Source organism: Bubalus bubalis, chromosome 9 (genome assembly GCF_019923935.1).
Source record: "Bubalus bubalis isolate 160015118507 breed Murrah chromosome 9, NDDB_SH_1, whole genome shotgun sequence".
NCBI lineage: Eukaryota > Metazoa > Chordata > Mammalia > Artiodactyla > Bovidae > Bubalus > Bubalus bubalis.
Window position 1 is genome coordinate 93,122,814 of NC_059165.1, and position 17,457 is coordinate 93,140,270.

The 17,457-nt window shown below is 54.7% G+C and overlaps 4 protein-coding genes across 6 annotated transcripts in view; 1 reads left to right on the top strand and 3 right to left on the bottom strand.

The window, feature by feature from the left end:
- ACER1 (alkaline ceramidase 1) overlaps positions 1 to 3,721 on the bottom strand; it is a 53,480-nt gene extending 49,759 nt beyond the window's left edge. Inside the window, exons 1-2 of one of the 3 annotated variants that reach the window (XM_044948029.2) lie at positions 3,579 to 3,721; positions 2,508 to 2,865 (exon numbers count right to left, since the gene is read on the bottom strand). The gene's annotated coding sequence lies outside the window, so the exon portion shown is untranslated. Of the gene's footprint in view, positions 1 to 2,507; positions 3,100 to 3,578 lie in introns of those variants that run through there. The other 2 variants (XM_025293313.3, XM_025293314.3) reach the window with 2 other exon arrangements.
- A 60-nt stretch (positions 3,722 to 3,781) lies between these two features.
- ALKBH7 (alkB homolog 7) lies at positions 3,782 to 5,423 on the top strand. The gene is made up of 4 exons (XM_006045124.4): positions 3,782 to 4,030; positions 4,631 to 4,804; positions 4,892 to 5,016; positions 5,185 to 5,423. The coding sequence occupies exons 1-4, from the start codon at positions 3,827 to 3,829 to the stop codon at positions 5,345 to 5,347; spliced, it is 666 nt and encodes a 221-aa protein (XP_006045186.3). The 5' UTR covers positions 3,782 to 3,826; the 3' UTR covers positions 5,348 to 5,423.
- A 124-nt stretch (positions 5,424 to 5,547) lies between these two features.
- Positions 5,548 to 6,333, bottom strand: PSPN (persephin). Its single transcript, XM_025294138.3, has 2 exons — positions 6,080 to 6,333; positions 5,548 to 5,995 (listed from the first exon to the last, which is right to left on the bottom strand). The coding sequence occupies exons 1-2, from the start codon at positions 6,231 to 6,233 to the stop codon at positions 5,688 to 5,690; spliced, it is 462 nt and encodes a 153-aa protein (XP_025149923.2). The 5' UTR covers positions 6,234 to 6,333; the 3' UTR covers positions 5,548 to 5,687.
- A 3,349-nt stretch (positions 6,334 to 9,682) lies between these two features.
- GTF2F1 (general transcription factor IIF subunit 1) lies at positions 9,683 to 15,874 on the bottom strand. Its single transcript, XM_006045123.4, has 12 exons — positions 15,439 to 15,874; positions 15,304 to 15,350; positions 14,745 to 14,817; positions 13,330 to 13,523; positions 12,343 to 12,513; positions 11,680 to 11,864; positions 10,967 to 11,120; positions 10,700 to 10,881; positions 10,532 to 10,605; positions 10,307 to 10,445; positions 10,017 to 10,134; positions 9,683 to 9,921 (listed from the first exon to the last, which is right to left on the bottom strand). Exons 1-12 carry the CDS (start codon positions 15,448 to 15,450, stop codon positions 9,717 to 9,719), a joined length of 1,554 nt encoding a protein of 517 aa, XP_006045185.4. The 5' UTR covers positions 15,451 to 15,874; the 3' UTR covers positions 9,683 to 9,716.
- Between the last annotated feature and the right edge of the window lie 1,583 nt (positions 15,875 to 17,457).

Sequence of the window (17,457 nt, forward strand, 5' to 3'; positions counted from 1 at the left end):
TATGTGTGACAAGAGTTAGATGAGATGACCTGCAGAGGCCTTGCTGAGAAGGTAACATTAGAGCAAAGACCTGAAGGAGGTGAGGGTCGGGGGAGCCAGACTGCTATCTTGGGACACAGCAGTCCTGGCAGAAGGCATGGCAAGTGCAAAGGTCTTGTGGCAGGACTATCCCTGGCACATGAGGGGAACCATGAGGGAGCTGGGGTGGCTGGAGGGAGGGAGTGAGTGAGGGGAAGAATAGAGATAAGAGCAGGAAGAGGAGGAGTATAGATCATAAAAGTTCTGGTAGGGCTTCGCAGATGGCTCAGTGGTAAAGAATCCACCTGCCAAGATTCAGTCCCTGGGTTGGGAAGATCCCCTGGAGGAGGAAATGGCAACGCACACCAGTATCCTTGCCTGGACAATCCCATGGACAGAGGAGCCTGGCAGCCTACAGTCCATGGGGTCGCAAAAAGTCAGACACGACTTAGTGATTAAACAGCAGCAGGTCTGAGATAGAGGGGAGATGCCCCATGGAAGGTTTCAAGAAAAGGAACAGGGGACTTCCCTGGTGGTCCAGTAGCTAAGACTGCACTCCCAGTGCAGGGGGTCTGGGTTCAATCCCTGGTCAGGGAACTAAGATCCCACATAGTGCAACTAAGCCCGAGTGCTGTAACTCCAGAGCTTGCACCACAACAAAGACCCAGGACAGCCAAAAAAGAAAAAGAAGCCACAGAGTGGTGGGTGGAGGGCGGCAAGCACAGAAACCTGGAGTGAGGAGACTTGGAACCACCCAGAGGAAGGGTGACCTGGCCCCAGCCACATGGTGAGAGAGGTTGGTTTCCAGCCAGGTTTTAAAGGCAGGGCTTACAGGTAGGATGTGAGATTTGAGAGAGAACAAAATCTCCCCAAACTCCTAGGTGTTGGCCCAAAGCAGCCAGAAAGATAAGATGTTTCCAGGAGAGCTGGGGAGAGGAGCGTAGGGGTCAGGATCAAGAGTTGATTTTGGATGTCTGAAGTATAGCGTGCCTCTCCCCTTCTGCCCCCACCCCCCATCCAGGGTTGGAATAAAAATGTAGGAGGCTTCAGTGTGTCCATGAGTTAGCAGTCAGGCTGAGAACTGGTTATGGCCCTTGGCCCTGCAGAAATCACTAGTGGTCTTCAGTAAGACCATTTTTAGTGCTAGGGGGCCAAAAGCCAGGTTGGAGTGGACCCAGAGAGAAGGGGCTGGAAAATACTGGGAGCTAGACAGGTTTTTCAAGGAATTTTGCTGTCAGAGCAAAGAACAATTTGTTGTTGTTGTTTTTTAATATAGACTTTTTAATTTGGCTTCATTCATCAATTACATTTGGTTGAACTTTTTCATTCTGCGCAATTTAAAATATATACAAAAGTGGAGAAGACCCTCGTGGTCCATTGGTTAATAATGGCCTGCCAGTGCAGGGGACACAGGTTTAATCCCTGGTCCAGGAAGATTCCACATGCTTCAGAGTAAGGAAGCCTGTGCGCCACAACTACTGAAGCCCACATGCCCTAGAACCCGTGCTCCACAAGAGACCCCATCACAATGAGAAGCCTGTGCACCAGAACTAGAGAGTAGCCCCTGCTCTCCACAACTAGAGAAAAGCCCACACAGCAATGAAGACCCGGTGCTGCCAAAAAAAAAAATCACCTGTAGTAATTTTGTTTAAAATAGGAAAAAAAGTAGAGAAACTAGAATAATGAGGTCTCATGTACCCACCACACCAATTCATAGCTGATTATGACTTGTCCCTCCCCTGCCTCTACAGAGCCTCTACCATGGCTTTGTAGTACTTTGAAGCAAATCCCAGCTTTTCATTTCATCTGTAATATTTCAGTATGTATTTCTAAAAGGATAAGTAATTTTATTTCTCAAAAATACTAAAAATAGAATAACCACATGACCCAGCAATTCTACTCCTTTTGGTATATATCCTAAAAAAAAAAAAAAAGAACACTATTTAGAAAAGATAACATGCATGCCAATATTCATGGCATTATTTACAACTGCCAAGATATAGAAGCAATCTAAGTGTCCATCAACAGATGAATGGATGAAGAAGATACAGTACATATACACAATGGAATATTACTCAGCCATAAAAAAGAATGAAATAATGCCATTTGCAGCAACATGTATATGGACTTGGAGGGTATTATGCTAAGTGCGTTGTCAGACAGACATTCTGTATCATATCACTATTACATAGAATCTAAAAAATAAGCTAGTCAATAAAACAAACAAACAAAAAACAGACTCACAGACACAGAACAAACCAGTGGTTACCAGTGGGGAGAGGGAAGGAGGAGGGGCAATATAACTATAGGGGATTTTTTTTAAAAAGGTTATTATTATGAGAGTCTATGAAATCATGCATGTGAAACTTTTAAAAACTGTAAAGTGCTACAGAATTTAAAGAACTTTCAAAAAAGGTTAATAAAGGACAAGGAATCTTTAAAAAAGACAACCACAACATCATTTTCAACCAGAAAAAAATAACGCTTACCTTGGTCGAATATTCAACCGCGTCCAAATTCCCCTGGTGATCACTATTTTTTTTTTAATTTTTCCAATCAGGATCCAAATAAGGTGCAGGCATTGCCACTGGTTGATAAATCTGTAAGTGTCTTGTTATTGCGGTTTTCCCCTTTAATCTCTTAATGTCTCTCTCCCTCTTTTTCTTCTCTTTTCTTGAACTTAACTTGTTGGAGAAACAGGGTCGTGTGTCTTACGAACTTTCCCTCTGAATTTTGAGGATGCGATTCTGTCCTTGGTACTTCCGGTACCCGGTGTCTGAATCTAGACAAGTCTGATCCGATTCAGGTTCCGCTTTTCGGCCAATGATCTTGGAGTGAGGGTGCCTTCTAGCGGGAGATATTTTAAAACCAGTTGCCCCTGTTTCCATGACATTAGGAGCTGATGATAGTCCTTGTCTAGAATTTTCAGCCCAATAAGGACTGAAAAATGGTGACATTCCAATTCTGCCATTAAAGGAAGAGGAATTTTTGTTTATATACTGTTTTTAAACAAAGTATATAAACAGTTTATGGTGGTTTAGTCGCCAAGTCGTGTCCGACTCTTGCGATCCCATGGACTGTAGCCTGTCAGGCTCCTCTGTCCATGGGATTCTCCAGACAAGAATGCTGGAGGGGGTTGCCATTTCCTTCTCCAGGGGATCATCCCGACCCAGGAATCTAACCCGGGACTCCTGCATTGCATGCAGATGATTTACCAACTGAGCTATGAAGGAAGCCCAAAACAGTTTATATACTGTTTTAAACTGGAAGCCAGCCTGTTTGTATGAGGATTGGGCGGGTGGGGGGCGGGGGGAGGGAGGGGTTCGGGATGGGAGGCGCCTCGCCTTGACCTTTGACTGAAACCCCTAAGTCCACAAACCTGGTCCCACCCCATAATCACAGCCTTAATGTCACTCCCCTAACTCCTACAGTTCAGCCTAACTGGACTCTAACCTTAACTTCATAGCCTTGGCCCAATCCCTCTCTGACCCTTGACCTCTGACCCCGGGCCGACCTAGCCTTTGACACCACCGCCCCGCCCCGCCCTCTGGAAGACGGACCTGAGACACAACTAGTAGTCTGAGTCTCTGTGGTCGAAAGGGCCCAATAGCGCCGGAGAGGAGGCAGGTTCTGGGAAGAGCCAATAGCTTGAGAGGACGAGCCGAGTAACAACCAGTAACCTTTGAGCGAGAGGCGGGACTCTGAGGAAGACCAATTGCTGGAGAGACCCGGTGCAGTCACAGCCAATGACCTTGGGGAGGGGGCGTGGCCCTGACCCCAGCCTCTTCCAAGACCCGGCTCCCGGGCTATGGCCGGAGGTGGGCAGGTGGTACTGCGGACGCTCTCCCAGCAGGGCTGGGTGCGGGGCTCGGGCGCAGCCGTGCTGAGCCGCCTACAAGACGCGGCCGTGGTGCGGCCCGGCTTCCTGAGCGCGGCCGAGGAGGAGACACTGAGCCGCGAGCTGGAACCCGAGCTGCGCCGCCGCAGATACGAATACGACCACTGGGACGCGGTGAGGCTGGTAGCGCTGAGGGCGGAGCCACAGGGCCGTGGCTTGGGACGTTAGAGGCCTGGCGGCAGAGGAGCTCTGGGGTGGGCGGGGCTATATCTGGGGCGGGGCCTGGGAATGGGGGCGCGGTCTTGATGCTTGGGTTCTTGGGGGCTGGAAGAACACTTTGGATGAGGCAGAACGGAAGGGTATTTGGGGGACAGGACCAAAGTTAGGGGTGGAAACGGGTGTGGAGCGAGATGAGGGAGGGTCACGAGTTGAGGGGTGGAGACAGGGGACCCGGTGAATCAAGTTGTGAATGTTGGAACCGGGCCAACGTTAGGGACGGAATGTGGGACTGAACTGGACCCTGATGGTGGGTAGAAAGGACTAAGGCCAGACCCAGATTTGGCAGGGGTTGGGATTTGAGAAAACGTCATGGGGTAGATAGGATCAAAGTTGAGACTTGAGGGTGGGGTCAAGTGTCATGCTGGAAACACCAGGCCTTTGCTTTGCACTTTCACCACCCTCCCCACTAATCCCTCCCCAGCCCTGGGCTATGCCTCAGTTTCCCTGTTCCCCACCCCTGGAAGCTTCCAGGCTTGACCTGAGCGGTCTGGGCAGGCCATCCACGGCTTCCGAGAGACAGAGAAGTCGCGCTGGTCAGAGGCAAGCCGGGCCATCCTGCGGCGTGTGCAGGCAGCCGCCTTTGGACCTGGCCAGACCCTCCTCTCCTCAGTGCACGTGCTGGACCTAGAACCTCAGGGCTACATCAAGCCACACGTGGACAGCATCAAGGTGGGCAGAGGGCAGTGGCTTGGAGCTCCCAGCTGGGGGCGAGCTGGTCAGGCCAAAACCCACCCTCTGCCATGTCCCCTCTTCCAGTTCTGTGGATCCACCATTGCCGGCCTGTCCCTGTTGTCTCCTAGCGTCATGCGACTGGTGCACACCCAGGAGCCGGAGGAGTGGCTGGAACTCTTGCTGGAGCCGGGCTCCCTCTACATCCTTAGGTATTGGCAGCCAAGGAGCCCACACTGCACCAGTAACTCACAAGACACCCACTGAACATTTGGAACACCTTCTGTCATTCAGCCCTGACAGCAGACTCTACCCCTAGGGCTGGTCTGCCTGGAACCAGGGCTGCCCTCACCAGCCACATCCTCTGTTTTCTCCTGCAGGGGCTCGGCTCGTTATGACTTCTCCCACGAGATCCTTCGGGATGAAGAGTCCTTTTTTGGGGAGCGTCGGATTCCCCGGGGCCGACGCATCTCGGTGATTTGCCGCTCCCTCCCTGAGGGGATGGGGCCAGGGGAGCCTGGGCAGCTGCCCCCAGCCTGCTGAGCTCCTGGACCATTACCCCAAGCTGTTCAGGACACCATGTTTGTGAATAAAGTTGTGAATAATGTTGGAGAATGGACAAGCTGGCCGGCTGTTTGCAGGAAGGCCAGGATCTGCTTGGGAAGCCCAGGACCACACCTGCCTCCCCACTCCTCCCCCTCCCCAGACCAGGAGCATTCCCAGCTGAACACACAGTCACAGGCTAGAGGAGCAGTTTCCTTTATTGAGCCCCTTGCTGGTAGCCCCAGCCCACCTTCCCCTCTCTTCGCCTCGGCCTCTGGGCCTCCAGTAAATAAGTCAGCTGAGCTCCTCCAGCTGCTGCAGGGCCCTGGGCCGGCCATCTTTAGCCACTGCAGCCACAGGCCGCCGCCGAGAGCTGGGGCAGCCGCTGCCAGCGGTGGTGGTCATCGAGAAAGGTCACGTCGGCGTAGCGGGTGGGCCGGCAGCAGGGTCCTCCATGGGCTCGGCCCTGGCCCTGCAGTCGGGCCAGCGTCAGGCCATGTTGGGTGCGGGCACCGCGGGGACAACTGCCGGCGCAGTAGCGGAAGATGACCGTCTCCTCCGACATGTAGCCCAGGCCCAGCTCGGCCACGGGCAAGGACAGGCTCCACAGCTGGCACGGGCTGGTCAGGGCTCGGCGCAGGCGGGCCCCTGCGGGGACAAGGGGCAGCTGACTGCAGGCAGAGTCTGGGCAGAAAGGAATTGGGGAGCATGCAGGGTTCCGGGAGTCCTTACCCAGCTGTGGCCTCTGGGTCTCTCTGTCCACCGCTGGCTCGGATGAGAGCTCTCTCTCCACCACCAGAGCCTCCCAGGCCCCCTGGCTCCCACCAAGGTCCAAGTGGAGGATCAGGAGAAGCAGAGAGCCTAGCAAGACTCTTCCTGTGGCCATGGTGATGGGCAGGTCCTGAAGATGTGGATGCCCGGCACCCTCAATTTATCCCCCCTCTGCCCAAGCTGGGGAATTAACCTCATCACTTCCGGCTGCTGCTCGTTGCAAAGGCTCCAACGTCGCACACCTCAGGCCCAGGCAGCCCCGCTCCTCTGCCCCACACCCCATCCTTCCAAGAGTTAAGGGCGCACACCCCCTCACACACACACCCCATCCAGACATTCCACAGACCCATTTCCAACACCCCCTCCACCCCCTGATTTACGAGTGCTGTGTCGGCAGCCAGGGCCGAGCTCAGGGAGGGCAACTCGGGGTCCCCACCCCACCTGCTGTCTGGAGGGAGGGTTGGGGGGCCCCATGGGTCTCCCAGTGGGGGTCCTCCCCTCTCGGGCAGGATACTGGGGCCCAGTAGCCCCCACATTGTGCACCAGGTAGAGCGGATGTGCATGCAGGGAAGAGGTGGGTGAACTGACGGGGAATCCATCATGGCTCCTGCCTGGAGGATTAAGACATCATGCCCTGCCTCCGGGTCTGGCCCAGGCAGTATCAAAACAGGAAAAGGGAGAGGCCGGGGGACTGCCAAGAGCTGGGACACCAGGTGCAGGAAACTCACCCTGCAGGGACTCCTGTCTCTGGAAGGCCAACCTGAGTCCCCTGGGACCCCAGCCCTACCTGGGGTTGGAGGGCATCAGAACAGGAAGGGAGGTTAAGCTCCGCCCTGGTTCCAGTAATCTCCCAGCCCTTCTCCATCACCCTGGGGAAGTGAGCCTCCATCCTCAGCCATGAAAGGGGGCTAACAGGGTCCCTCCCACATGAGGTCCTGAGGACAGACAGAGGACATATTTAGTGTGTGGCAGGGTGCCTGGTACCAAGCAGTTAAGAGCCTCTTAGAAGCTTCCCTGGTGGCTCAGCAAAAAATTCACCTGCAATGGAGGAGACTCAGGTCTCGATCCCTGGGTTAGGAGGATCACCTGGAGAAGGAAATGACAACCTACTCCAGTATTCTTGCCTGGAGAATCCCATGGACAGAGGAGGCTGGTGAACTATACAGTCCATGGGGTTGAAAAGAGATGGACACGACTGAGCGACTAAGCACACACAAAATGCTTGAGGCAAAGGAAATAAGAGCATCTTTTTTATTTTCAGTTTAAAAAAAATTTTAGGCCATGTCCTATGTCATGCAAGATCCTGAACAAGGGATCCAACTTGTGTCTCTGCATTGGGAGTCCAGAGCCTTAACCACTGTACCACCAGGGAAGTCCTGAAATACAAGCAACTTGTGTAGGTTTGACACGGTGCTTGAACTCAATGCAGGCAAGACCAGATTAAAACTCAGGTAAGACTGCTCCTAAGATTAGCAAACATCAGAGTCTGCTTACCCGTGGCTGGGGGTGTGTGTGTAATGGGCACGCCTCTTGGTAGTATAAACCAGTGGCAGTTGAACACTGGCTACAGAAACCACCAACCCCTTTGATCCAGGACTCGTGCTTCAGGAACGCATCCATTTCAGGTGGGCCAAGATGTGAGCTGGGGGCTTTTCATTGCCCTTTGTATCAAGAAGTAGGAAAGGACCGCAGCACCACCCATGGGGGACTGCTTCAGTGATTTTGGTGTGCTTTTTTCTTCTCGACTGCCTGTTGAGACTACCTTCAGATGGGGGGTGTGGGTGGGAGGAATGTCACTTATACAAAGTCACCCAGAATTAAGAGAAAAAGGTGGGGTTTGAACCCCAAGTCCTGCTGAATGCAAGGCTCCTGATCTGAACCACTGGGGCACATAGACTGGTGTGGTGGGGGAGGCCTCAGGCCTCAGTCCACGTGGCAGGCAGAGCAGGGGTGAAATTGTCAGGGTAAGGGGCAGACACTTCCTTCACAGAAGTCCTGGCAGAAGGATGGGAGGGAGGTTGGAACGAAGTGGGACATTCCTGGGAATTAGCCGGACATCTCAGGCATTCCGACTCGGCAGCCAAGGGCCTGTAGAGCTGGGTGGGGAGGTTTTCCACCTGCCGTCTCCAGCATCCTGCCACCAGCCGGATCACTCAAACAGGGGTTTCAACGTTGTTCCTGCTGCCAAGTTCCATTTCCAGCAACGTGACTCTCCACGAACGTAAAGAACCCTCTTGCTTACAGAATGCCTAGCCATACTTGATAAAATAAACGCCTTACCAACTTATGAGACTCTAAGGGAAGCCCCAGAAACCCCACTGCAAAGTTGAAAAGTAGTGTCCAGATGCCAAGACCAGTAACAGGGCTTTGGGATTTTTGTGGCCATTTGGGACAGAATCAAGAGCTGAGAATCTTAGAATGACACATCTGGGGCGTGTGTGCATGCTAAATTGCTTCAGTCATTTCCGACTCTTTGCGACCCTATGGACTGAAGCCCGCCAAGCTCTTCTCTCCATGAGATTCTCTAGGCAAGAGTACTGGAGTGGGTTGCCGTGTCCTCGTCCAGGGGACCTTTCTAACCCAGGGATCAAACCCCGGTCTCATGTTTCCTGCATTGGCAGGCAGGTTCTGTACCACTAGCGCCACCTAGAAACCACTTCTGGGGCACCTGGTGGGCACATGCAAAAAACCATCTGGAAGAACTTGCCTGGAACTTCCTTGGTGGTCCAGTGGCTAAGGCTCCATGCTTCCAATGCAGGGGGCCTGGGGTTCGATTCCTGGTCAGGGAACTAGATCCCACAGGCTGCAGCTAAGACCCAGCACAGTCCAATAAATAAAAACAAATATTATTAAAAAAAAAAAAGAACTTGCCTGCAAAGCGGGCCAGCCAGGAGCCCCACAGACAGAGCCTGGAAGTAGGAACAAGTCCCCTATCCTAGGTCACAAACACGATCATAAAGAGGCATCAGAAAACAACAGGATACCCATCTGCTTCAGGTACTAGGTGAGTGTGATGGAGACTGTAAGACAAGGATGTTTAAACTAACAATGGAAAAGAAGGCATCAAAAACAGAAGGGGCCATACACTCAAAACAGACCTACTGATCTGAAAAAGAAAGATACTTTGCAGAACTGAAAGACAGTGACACTAAGTACTTATGGGTTTGTGCACATGTGCTCAAGCATGTCCGACTCTTTGCGACCCCATGAACTGTAGCCCCATCAGGCTCCTCTGTTCATGGGATTTCCCAGACAAGAATACTAGAGTGGGGTGCCATTGCCTCCAGGGGAACTTCCTGACCCAGGGATTGAACCTGCGTCCCCTGCACAGGCAGGCAGATTCTTCACCGCTGAGCCACCTGGGAAGCCCTACTTTTAATGGGTTCAGGTGGTGGATAAGCCACAGCTGAAGAGAGAACCAGCCAAGTGGAAGACAGAGCTGAAAGAAATCAGCCAGCAGCTCCACGGAGGAGGCTGAGGGGGTAAGGAGAGGATTAAGTTCTAAGAGGCGTCTACAGGCGGCAGGATGAGAGGCAGCGAGTGTGGGAATAAAGACCCTGAGGATTGTGGAAAACAGAGCCTGTTTATTGGGGGAGCATCACTCCTTGAGGGAGAAATGCATCTTGTCATTGATCATCTTGCGCTCAGGGTTCAGGCGCTTCAGGATCTGAGCCAGAACATTCACTGTCTGCTCGCTGCTCAGCCCCGTCTTCTTGGTCTGGAACTTCTTCAGCAGGTCCTTGGTGGTCATGGGCTTCCGTGTCAGGTAGCGGCGCACAGCATCTTCAGTCACTTGAACATCGCTGGAGGTGGGGAGCTGGGTGTCAGCGGGCGTCCTCTGTCCCTGAGCCCCCTGACCCCCACCCCTCACCGGACCCTGCCATCCTCGCCAACTTACCCACTGCTGGGGGTTGACTTCCCAGACTGGGGCTGAGGAGTGGATTTCCCGGACAAGCTCTGGGGCCCGGTGTCCAGTCGCAGCCGCTTGGCTGCCGGTGTTTCGCTGGTGCGCTTCCCTGTGGGAGGTGGCGGTGGGACTGAGACCAGGTCTGGGAGGCTGGACCACGGGGTAGGGGGGTGGGGGGCAGTGCTGGGATCATGTGTGCAAGGGGCTCAGAGGATGCGGAACAGGAAGACCAGGATGGGGTCAAGAGGGTGGGCGGGGTGGGATTGGGGGGTACTACTCACCCTGCTCCAGCTTGCTGGCAGCTGCACGGAGGGTGGAAGAAGTACTGCCTGCTTCAGTGCTGGGTGTGCCTGGCCGGCTGTTACCCCGGGAACTGCCCCCTGATGGCTTCCGCTCCCTTTTGGGGGGTGTCTTCTTTTTCTGTGGAGATCGCAGCTGAGCACACATGTCGGGAGAGGGCCCCCCCACCGTCCTCCCTGGCTGGCCCTGCCTCGGCTGGGCCTTACCGCCATGAAGAGTGCCGAGGAGGCTTCACTGTCGATGTCACTCTCCTCTGAGCTGTCGGACTCCTCGCTGCTGTCTGCAAAGGGCCAGAGGAGGGGACGTCAGGACCGGAGACCCCTGAGCCAGCCCTCGGCCCTGTCTCAGATCACACCTCAGAGGCGCCAACCCACCTTTCCTCCGCTTCTTCTCCTGCGGCGTGGGCGCCTTCTTCTCCTCCTCTTCCTCCTTGTCCTCCTCGGGCGGCTTTTCCTCCTCACTCTCTTCGCTGCTCTCACTCTGCTCATCCACGCCCTTGGGGCCCTCCTCCTGCTGGGTGGCCTTGGGCTTGCCTTCCAGCTCATCCTGGGAGCTGCTGTAAGACAGAGAGCGGGCAGAGGGTGAGTGAGCGCGTCCGCAGGCCGGCCCAGGGTCTCACACCCGCCTCCCGCCTGCCTCACCTGGAGCCATCGGACATGTAGTCCACCTCCTGGCCCTCGAAGTCCCCGTCATCACTGTCCTCAAAGGCCTCATCATCTGAGCCCTTCTTCTTCTTCTTCTTCCGGCCTCCCTTGCTGGGTGGTGCCTTCTTCTTGGTTTTGGGGGCTCTGCCACCTGGGGAAGGAGAGACAAGGTGAGGGGATCAGATGGGCATGCATCGTGTTGTGTGTATCTAATGATGCCTGGATTTCTCAGGGGCTGTGGTGATGCCAGGACCAGCCCCAATTCCTCCAGGAGGCAGAGAGCTGGCCCAGGGTTGTACCAATCACCCACCGCCAAGCAAGCAATCCCAATTCTACACCCCCAGCCAACCCCTTTCTCTAACTCACACTCAGGGCCGCCATCCCTGCCCTATATCACCTGTGCCAGCCAGCCACCGGGCAACCAGAGACCACCCCTTGGCCCAGAGCCTGCTGGCATGACTCAAACTGGCCAGTCCTAAGGCCATTCCCATGGAAATCCCATTCGAGGCCATGGCCGAGAGAGACCTTCCTGGGGTCTCCTAACCAACCCTGGTGCTTCCCTCAGCAGCCAAGTTCCTGGGAGGATCCAGGGGTCTGCAAGTAACCAAGCAATCCTTTCAGGGGCATTCACTTTTCTGAATCATCACACAAGACCTGAATTAATTACAACTGCCGCCCCAGCAGCCCAGGGCTGGCTCCACCCGCCTCACCCTCCTCGCCGCTGGCCTCGCTGTCATCGGACGACATCTCCAGGTCATCCTCCAGGTCGTGGATGCGGAGCTCGCTGGCCTTCTTGCGGCTGCGCTTCTCCTTCTCCTCATCCTCCTCGTCCTGGTCCTGGTCTTTCAGTCGCCGCTGCTGCATGATGCTGAAGTGGTTCAGGACCTTGTTTCTCCTGTGGGGCAGGGGGCAGTGTTACAGCAGGGGCTGGCAGCAGGCCTGGCTCCGGAGACCCTCTGGGAGTGGGCTTCATCCACTGGTGCCTCCCTGCACCAGGTGTGCCCCAGGGGAGAGCCACTGACACCACTTAGGTGATGAGCGGGACGACCTGACCCCACACGTGAGGACACAAGCACGTGGCAGAAAGACCCTAAGATCACACAGGGAGAGCTGGCCCTCCTTTGGTTCCTTGTCTGCCCAGAGTCCCTCAGGAGAAGGTCTCATGTGATGCTGACCCCCTAGCACTGGATCCACCTCCCCACTTCTCCAGTCCACCTCCCTGCTATCTTCCAGTCCATCTGCCCCCTGGACTAGGTGCTCCTGAGCAGCGGAGAGATCTGGCTTGCTCACTGCCAAGTCCCCAGCTCCCAGCCGGGCACAACGTTGGAGGCGGGGGGGTGCAACCCTTTTCCAGGCATGGCCCCATCACTCACCTCTCCCACTCCTCCTCAGCCTCCTCGGCCGTGAGCGTGCGGTGCTTGGCCAGTGGCGTGAAGTTATACCAGTTGTGGACAGGGAAGGCCTCGAAAGCCCCATCAGGGCACTGGGTGAAGATGTAGTAAGAGGTATTTTCTGTCACACCGCCCTTCTTTATGCCCTTGAACCTGCAGGGAGTTCAAGGTCACGGTCTGTGTGGGGAAGAAGGACCAGCGCTACCCCCAGACCACACCCCCTGCATCCCTCTCTCCAGGGCCACCTGGGTTCTCCCAGCAAAATCTGAGGCTGGAAGGCTGGCCCACTGACTGCCTGAGCCTGGATTCCCACATCTGGAAAGGGAGGGCTCCCTGCCCTCGCAGAGCAGGCTTAGGGCTCCTGTGCACTATACACGTCATGCTCCTTTCTGGAAGGACCTGTTAGATGGGCCATAAAGAGCACAGAGCTCTACTGTCAGACCCCTCTGGATTCCTGTCCAGAATCCTCCTTGAACCACTGCCAGCCCAGCCCCCTCCGGGCCTCCATCCTTCCCCTTTTCTGCCCCCCCAATGTGGAGGCAGTCTTACAGAGTGCCCCTTCCCCACCTACAGCCTTCAGGCTGCCCTGGGCCCCAGCCTACCCACGGTCCAGCTGTGGCCTGGCACTCCCAGCCCTCTCAGTCCACCCATTCTGCCACTCGCATGCGCTGTGACAGTCCCTGGGGCTTGGTGTTTCACGCCTTCGTGCTCACTGTTCAACCGGAGTGCCCTTCATTTCCCTTAATCTCTGTCCTCCCCACGGTTCCCAACCCTCAGCTCTGGGCAGTCCTTGGCTGGGCGCAGGAGGACCGCAGGCTGGGATTCCTGCATCCCTAGCACACACTCGAGCATCCCCTTGGCTCATCTTCCCCAAGAAAACCCCTTCACGGGAGGATGAGCTGTCACCCCCAGCCGTAGGACCTAGAAGTTCAGCCAAGGGCACCGGGGAGTGGCGGGAGGGGCACTTACTTGCGGCCTGATTTGCCGTTGACCCGCAGCAGCCAGGGCTGGTCCTCCGGACGGAACTCCTTGAGGACTATGCCGTACTTCTTCCTCCGCGCCTCCTCCCGGAGCTTGCGGTTGAACTCGCTGCCGGCGCCCGACTCCGGCATCTCCTCTTCTTGGTAAATCTTCTTATTGCTCAGGTCTCGTTCCAGCCGGGCCTGGGAGACGGAAGGCGACACTTCTCATCAGGGAGCCTGCTCCCCATCCAACAACACCCCTTCCTCCCCGCAGGCTGAGCAGTGGACCCTCAGAGCCAACTTCCCACTTGGCGAAAAGAGGCTCTGTGAATGTGGGCGAAGGGATCTGTCTAAAACCCCCTGCGATGTCTGTTCTGGCAGCTTTTTGAAAGTTTGAAGTTATTTCCAAATGAAAAAATTAAAAAAAAAAAAAAAAAAAAAAAAAAGACACCCCAGAGTCCAATCACTTCTCGTAAACTTTGCTGCAAACCCCATCACAGGCTCACCTGGTCCAGAGCCTTCACCTCCGCCCTGTTCTCCCTTCACTTGCCCTCAACCCCACAGTGGACAAATCTCTTTACAGACTGTTTGTAACCCTTTAATAGCTCCTGCTATGGATGAATGTTTGCGTGCCTCCAAAATGCCTTCTTTTTGGCTGTGATCTGGGACTTCTGGAATCTTAGTTCCCCCACCAGGGATGGAACCTGGGTCCCCGCAGTGAATGGGCTAGAGTCCTAGCTGGAGTCCTAACCACTGTATCTACAGGGAATTCCCCCAAAATGCATATAACCTAATTTCCAGTGTGATGGTATTTGGGGGCGGGGCCTCTGATAGATGATGATTAGGTTGTGAGGCTGCAGCCTATTAGGAGTGGGTAAGTGCCCTCTTTAATAAAGGATTGCAGAGTGCTGTGTCCCTCTTCTGCCAGGTGAGAGTACAGTGCAAACGCACCAGCTATGAACCAGGAAGCCTGCCCTCACTAGACACCAAATCTGCTGGCGCCCTGATCTTGGAGTTCCAGTCTCCAGAACTGTGGGAAATAAATGTCTGTTGTTTATAAACCACCCAGTCTCTGGAATTCTGCTAGAGCAGCCTGCAACAACTAAAACAGCTTCTAAAGACCGCTCTGGAGTCTCCAACAACACGGAGTCACCTCTAGGAGGCAGCCCCCTCCTCCCTTGCCCAGATAGATCTCCACCCCAAATGCCCATCAGTGGGCACAAATTTCAGGAGAAAGCCTCCTGTAAGGCCATACATATCTTGTTCTCAGGGGTGCCCAGAGGCTCAGCCTGGGCCTTAGTTATCATTTATCTGCACATGGGGAGAGTGGAGGATACTAAGCCTCAGTTACTATCACAACCAAGCAACTATTACATCAAATCCAGGGTCACGTTTTCTCACACCCTCAGAACTCAGACTTACCTGATTCCAAGTAGTGAGGTTGACTTTATCGGCTGCATTGAAAGCCATGATATTGTATTTTTTGGTGGTATTTCTAGAATGGACAAAAAGAAGAGGCAGTGCTCAGTCAATCATTCATTAATTCAGTAAACCCTCCCAGGCTCAGTCCTTTGTGCTGGGCAACACTGGGGACCCATGAAAAAAACCAGAGATCAGTTAGGGACAAATATTTCTGGGAACCCAAGATGGGATAATTGGGAACTCAGCCCTGGGCAGTGGGGTGGACAGGCAGGGAATGCCTCCTGAAGGAGGAAAATACTGTAACGGAATTTCGCAGGATCAAAAAGAATCCATCCAGTAGAGTCACTGTTGCCATTCCTGGCTGAGGGAGTCTTAGGCAGGGAGGTTGCGTGTTACTGTGTATTAATGTACTCATTCATTCACTCTATTAAAAAAAACAGTGATGCCCCAGAGGCCTCGGCTCAACCCCAGCCCTGGAAGAATAATCAGACACTCCTGGAGGCTCGAGATTTTAATCCTTTTCTGGAGGGAGAGGGGGCTGGTAGGATCAGGGACTTACTTGGGAACTCGGACGACATACTCAGTGACATTCTGGCTGCTGGGGCCCTGAGGGGAGAGAAAGCAGGACAGTGAGTGAGAGGCTGCAAGAGGCCACCACCGGGACCGCAGCCGAACCGCCTTGCCGCACACTTACAAGGGCCGCCATGGACGATGGGCGATTGACCCGGGTCCGGTCAGAACCTCTTTCTTTACGCCTCCCTCGGGGTGCGCGTCCCTCGGTCCCGCGGAGGCCACCCTCGAGGTGCCGGGTCTCTAGCCTCGATCGCGGACCCTAAGCCCGGGATACAACCGATCCTGGGAAAAGCTATCCGGAGGCGGCTCTGGGTCGGCGATCAGCTTGAGACCGCCTGTGCCAAGTCTGCGCCTGCGCAGCCGCCTAAACCGGAATCGAAATCCTCCGGCAGGCCTAGGGGAAGCAACCTACTCCGAACTAAAGGTAGCACCTTCTGTATCTAGCGCTCTGGCGGCCCGCAGCATATATAGCACGAAAAATGCCATCAAGCCGATAACCTCATCACGCGGATAACCCAATCAGATGATGTGGAGACGCCCCCAGTGACATTACATCTCAGGACCGCGGGGTATCTTGGGAAGGAAGGGAGGAAACCCGCCACATTCGCGGCCTGTCGGGCTATTTGCGCATGCGCTACTTTACTACGGAAGTGAGTCGGAGGAGGCCGCGTTACCACAGCAACCGAGGCCTCCTTGGCAGCCGACTCCTGCGGCTCTACCTGAGCCTCTTTGGGGTTCATTTCTCCCCACAGGCCCCGGGGGTAGCCCTATCATCTCGCCAAATAATCGGGCCAGGGGCCCTTGTGACGTTGAACCGAACCAGGAGGGGTCAGGGCCTGTGTAGGGGATGGAGCGCGATCACCCCAGGGGCCACAGGCCGGTTGGGTATGTGCAAGTCCAAGCTGCCCCAAATAGGCAGGCCCCTGAAGCCCCAGAAGAAGGGAAACATCGCGGGGGTGATTGGCTTACTCGGGGGAAGGGGAGGAGGTCGTAGAGGGCGGGAGAATGCAGGTAACACCCGCCCCTCCCCCCCCCCCCCAAGTCCAGGTGTCCACACGCCCTTCCTGCCGGCTTCCTACCTTATAGTAACACAACTGCGCATGCTCAGGGTCAGGTCTTCAGTGATCCACTTTAGCACCTGCTGGGCTTCCCTTGTGGCTCAGCTGGTAAGAAATCCACCTGCAATGCGGGAGACCTGGGTTCGATCCTTGGGTTGGAAAGATCCCCTGGAGAAGGGAAAGGCTACCCATTCCAGTATTCTGGCCTAGAGAATTCCATGGGTCACAAAGAGTCGGACACGACTGACTGACTTACATTCACTTTTAGCACCTGCTGCGCTGGGTTCTGGGAAGTCCGTGGGGAATGTAGGAAGCCAGCATTATAAACTACAGGTCTCCATAGATGTGTCTGATAGTTATGGACATTTACCTACTCCTCACTTGCTACGATTATGTCAGAAACTATGCCAAGTACTAGAAATACAGGGACAAGGAAGACAAACAGATCTGTCCTCTTGTAGTACGTAGTCTGGCAGGGGAGACAAACAAGAACGAGTAAACGGGCAAACTCATTACTGATAGTGGCCATTGCTGGAGGAAATAGGATTGTTTTTGTGTGGTGGGGGGGAATTAGGGTTTTGAGACTGGGAACAATGGGGTGGGAGGCTCTTTAGACAGCGATTAGAGAAGACCTGAAAGGTGAGCTGCAACCTGAAGGGACTGCTGTATGGAATTCCAGTGGAGGTGGGGGTGGGGGAGGAGCAACAGGGAGGTGATGAGTACAAGGGTCTGAAAGGAGGCCACTGGGCTGAAACACAGTAAAGAAAGGGGAGGGTGGTATGGGATGAGACTGGAGGGCTGGACAAGTCCCTGTCCGTCTCAGAGCCTCAGTTTCCTCAACTGTAAGAAGGGGTGATGCTTCAAGGAGAGGCTGCACGCAAAGGGCCTGACCTGCTTGGGTTCACACCTCATCCACATGACCTGTAGCAGTATTAATGGGTGCTGTGCCTGGATATATCCCTGGGTGTGGACACACACCCCCAGATACCACCCTAGGGCAGAAATAGGTCTGCCAGCAGACGTGTCCAGCGTCACCCACTATAGCTGTGGACACAATCACCTCAGCACCAACTGACCCCTAC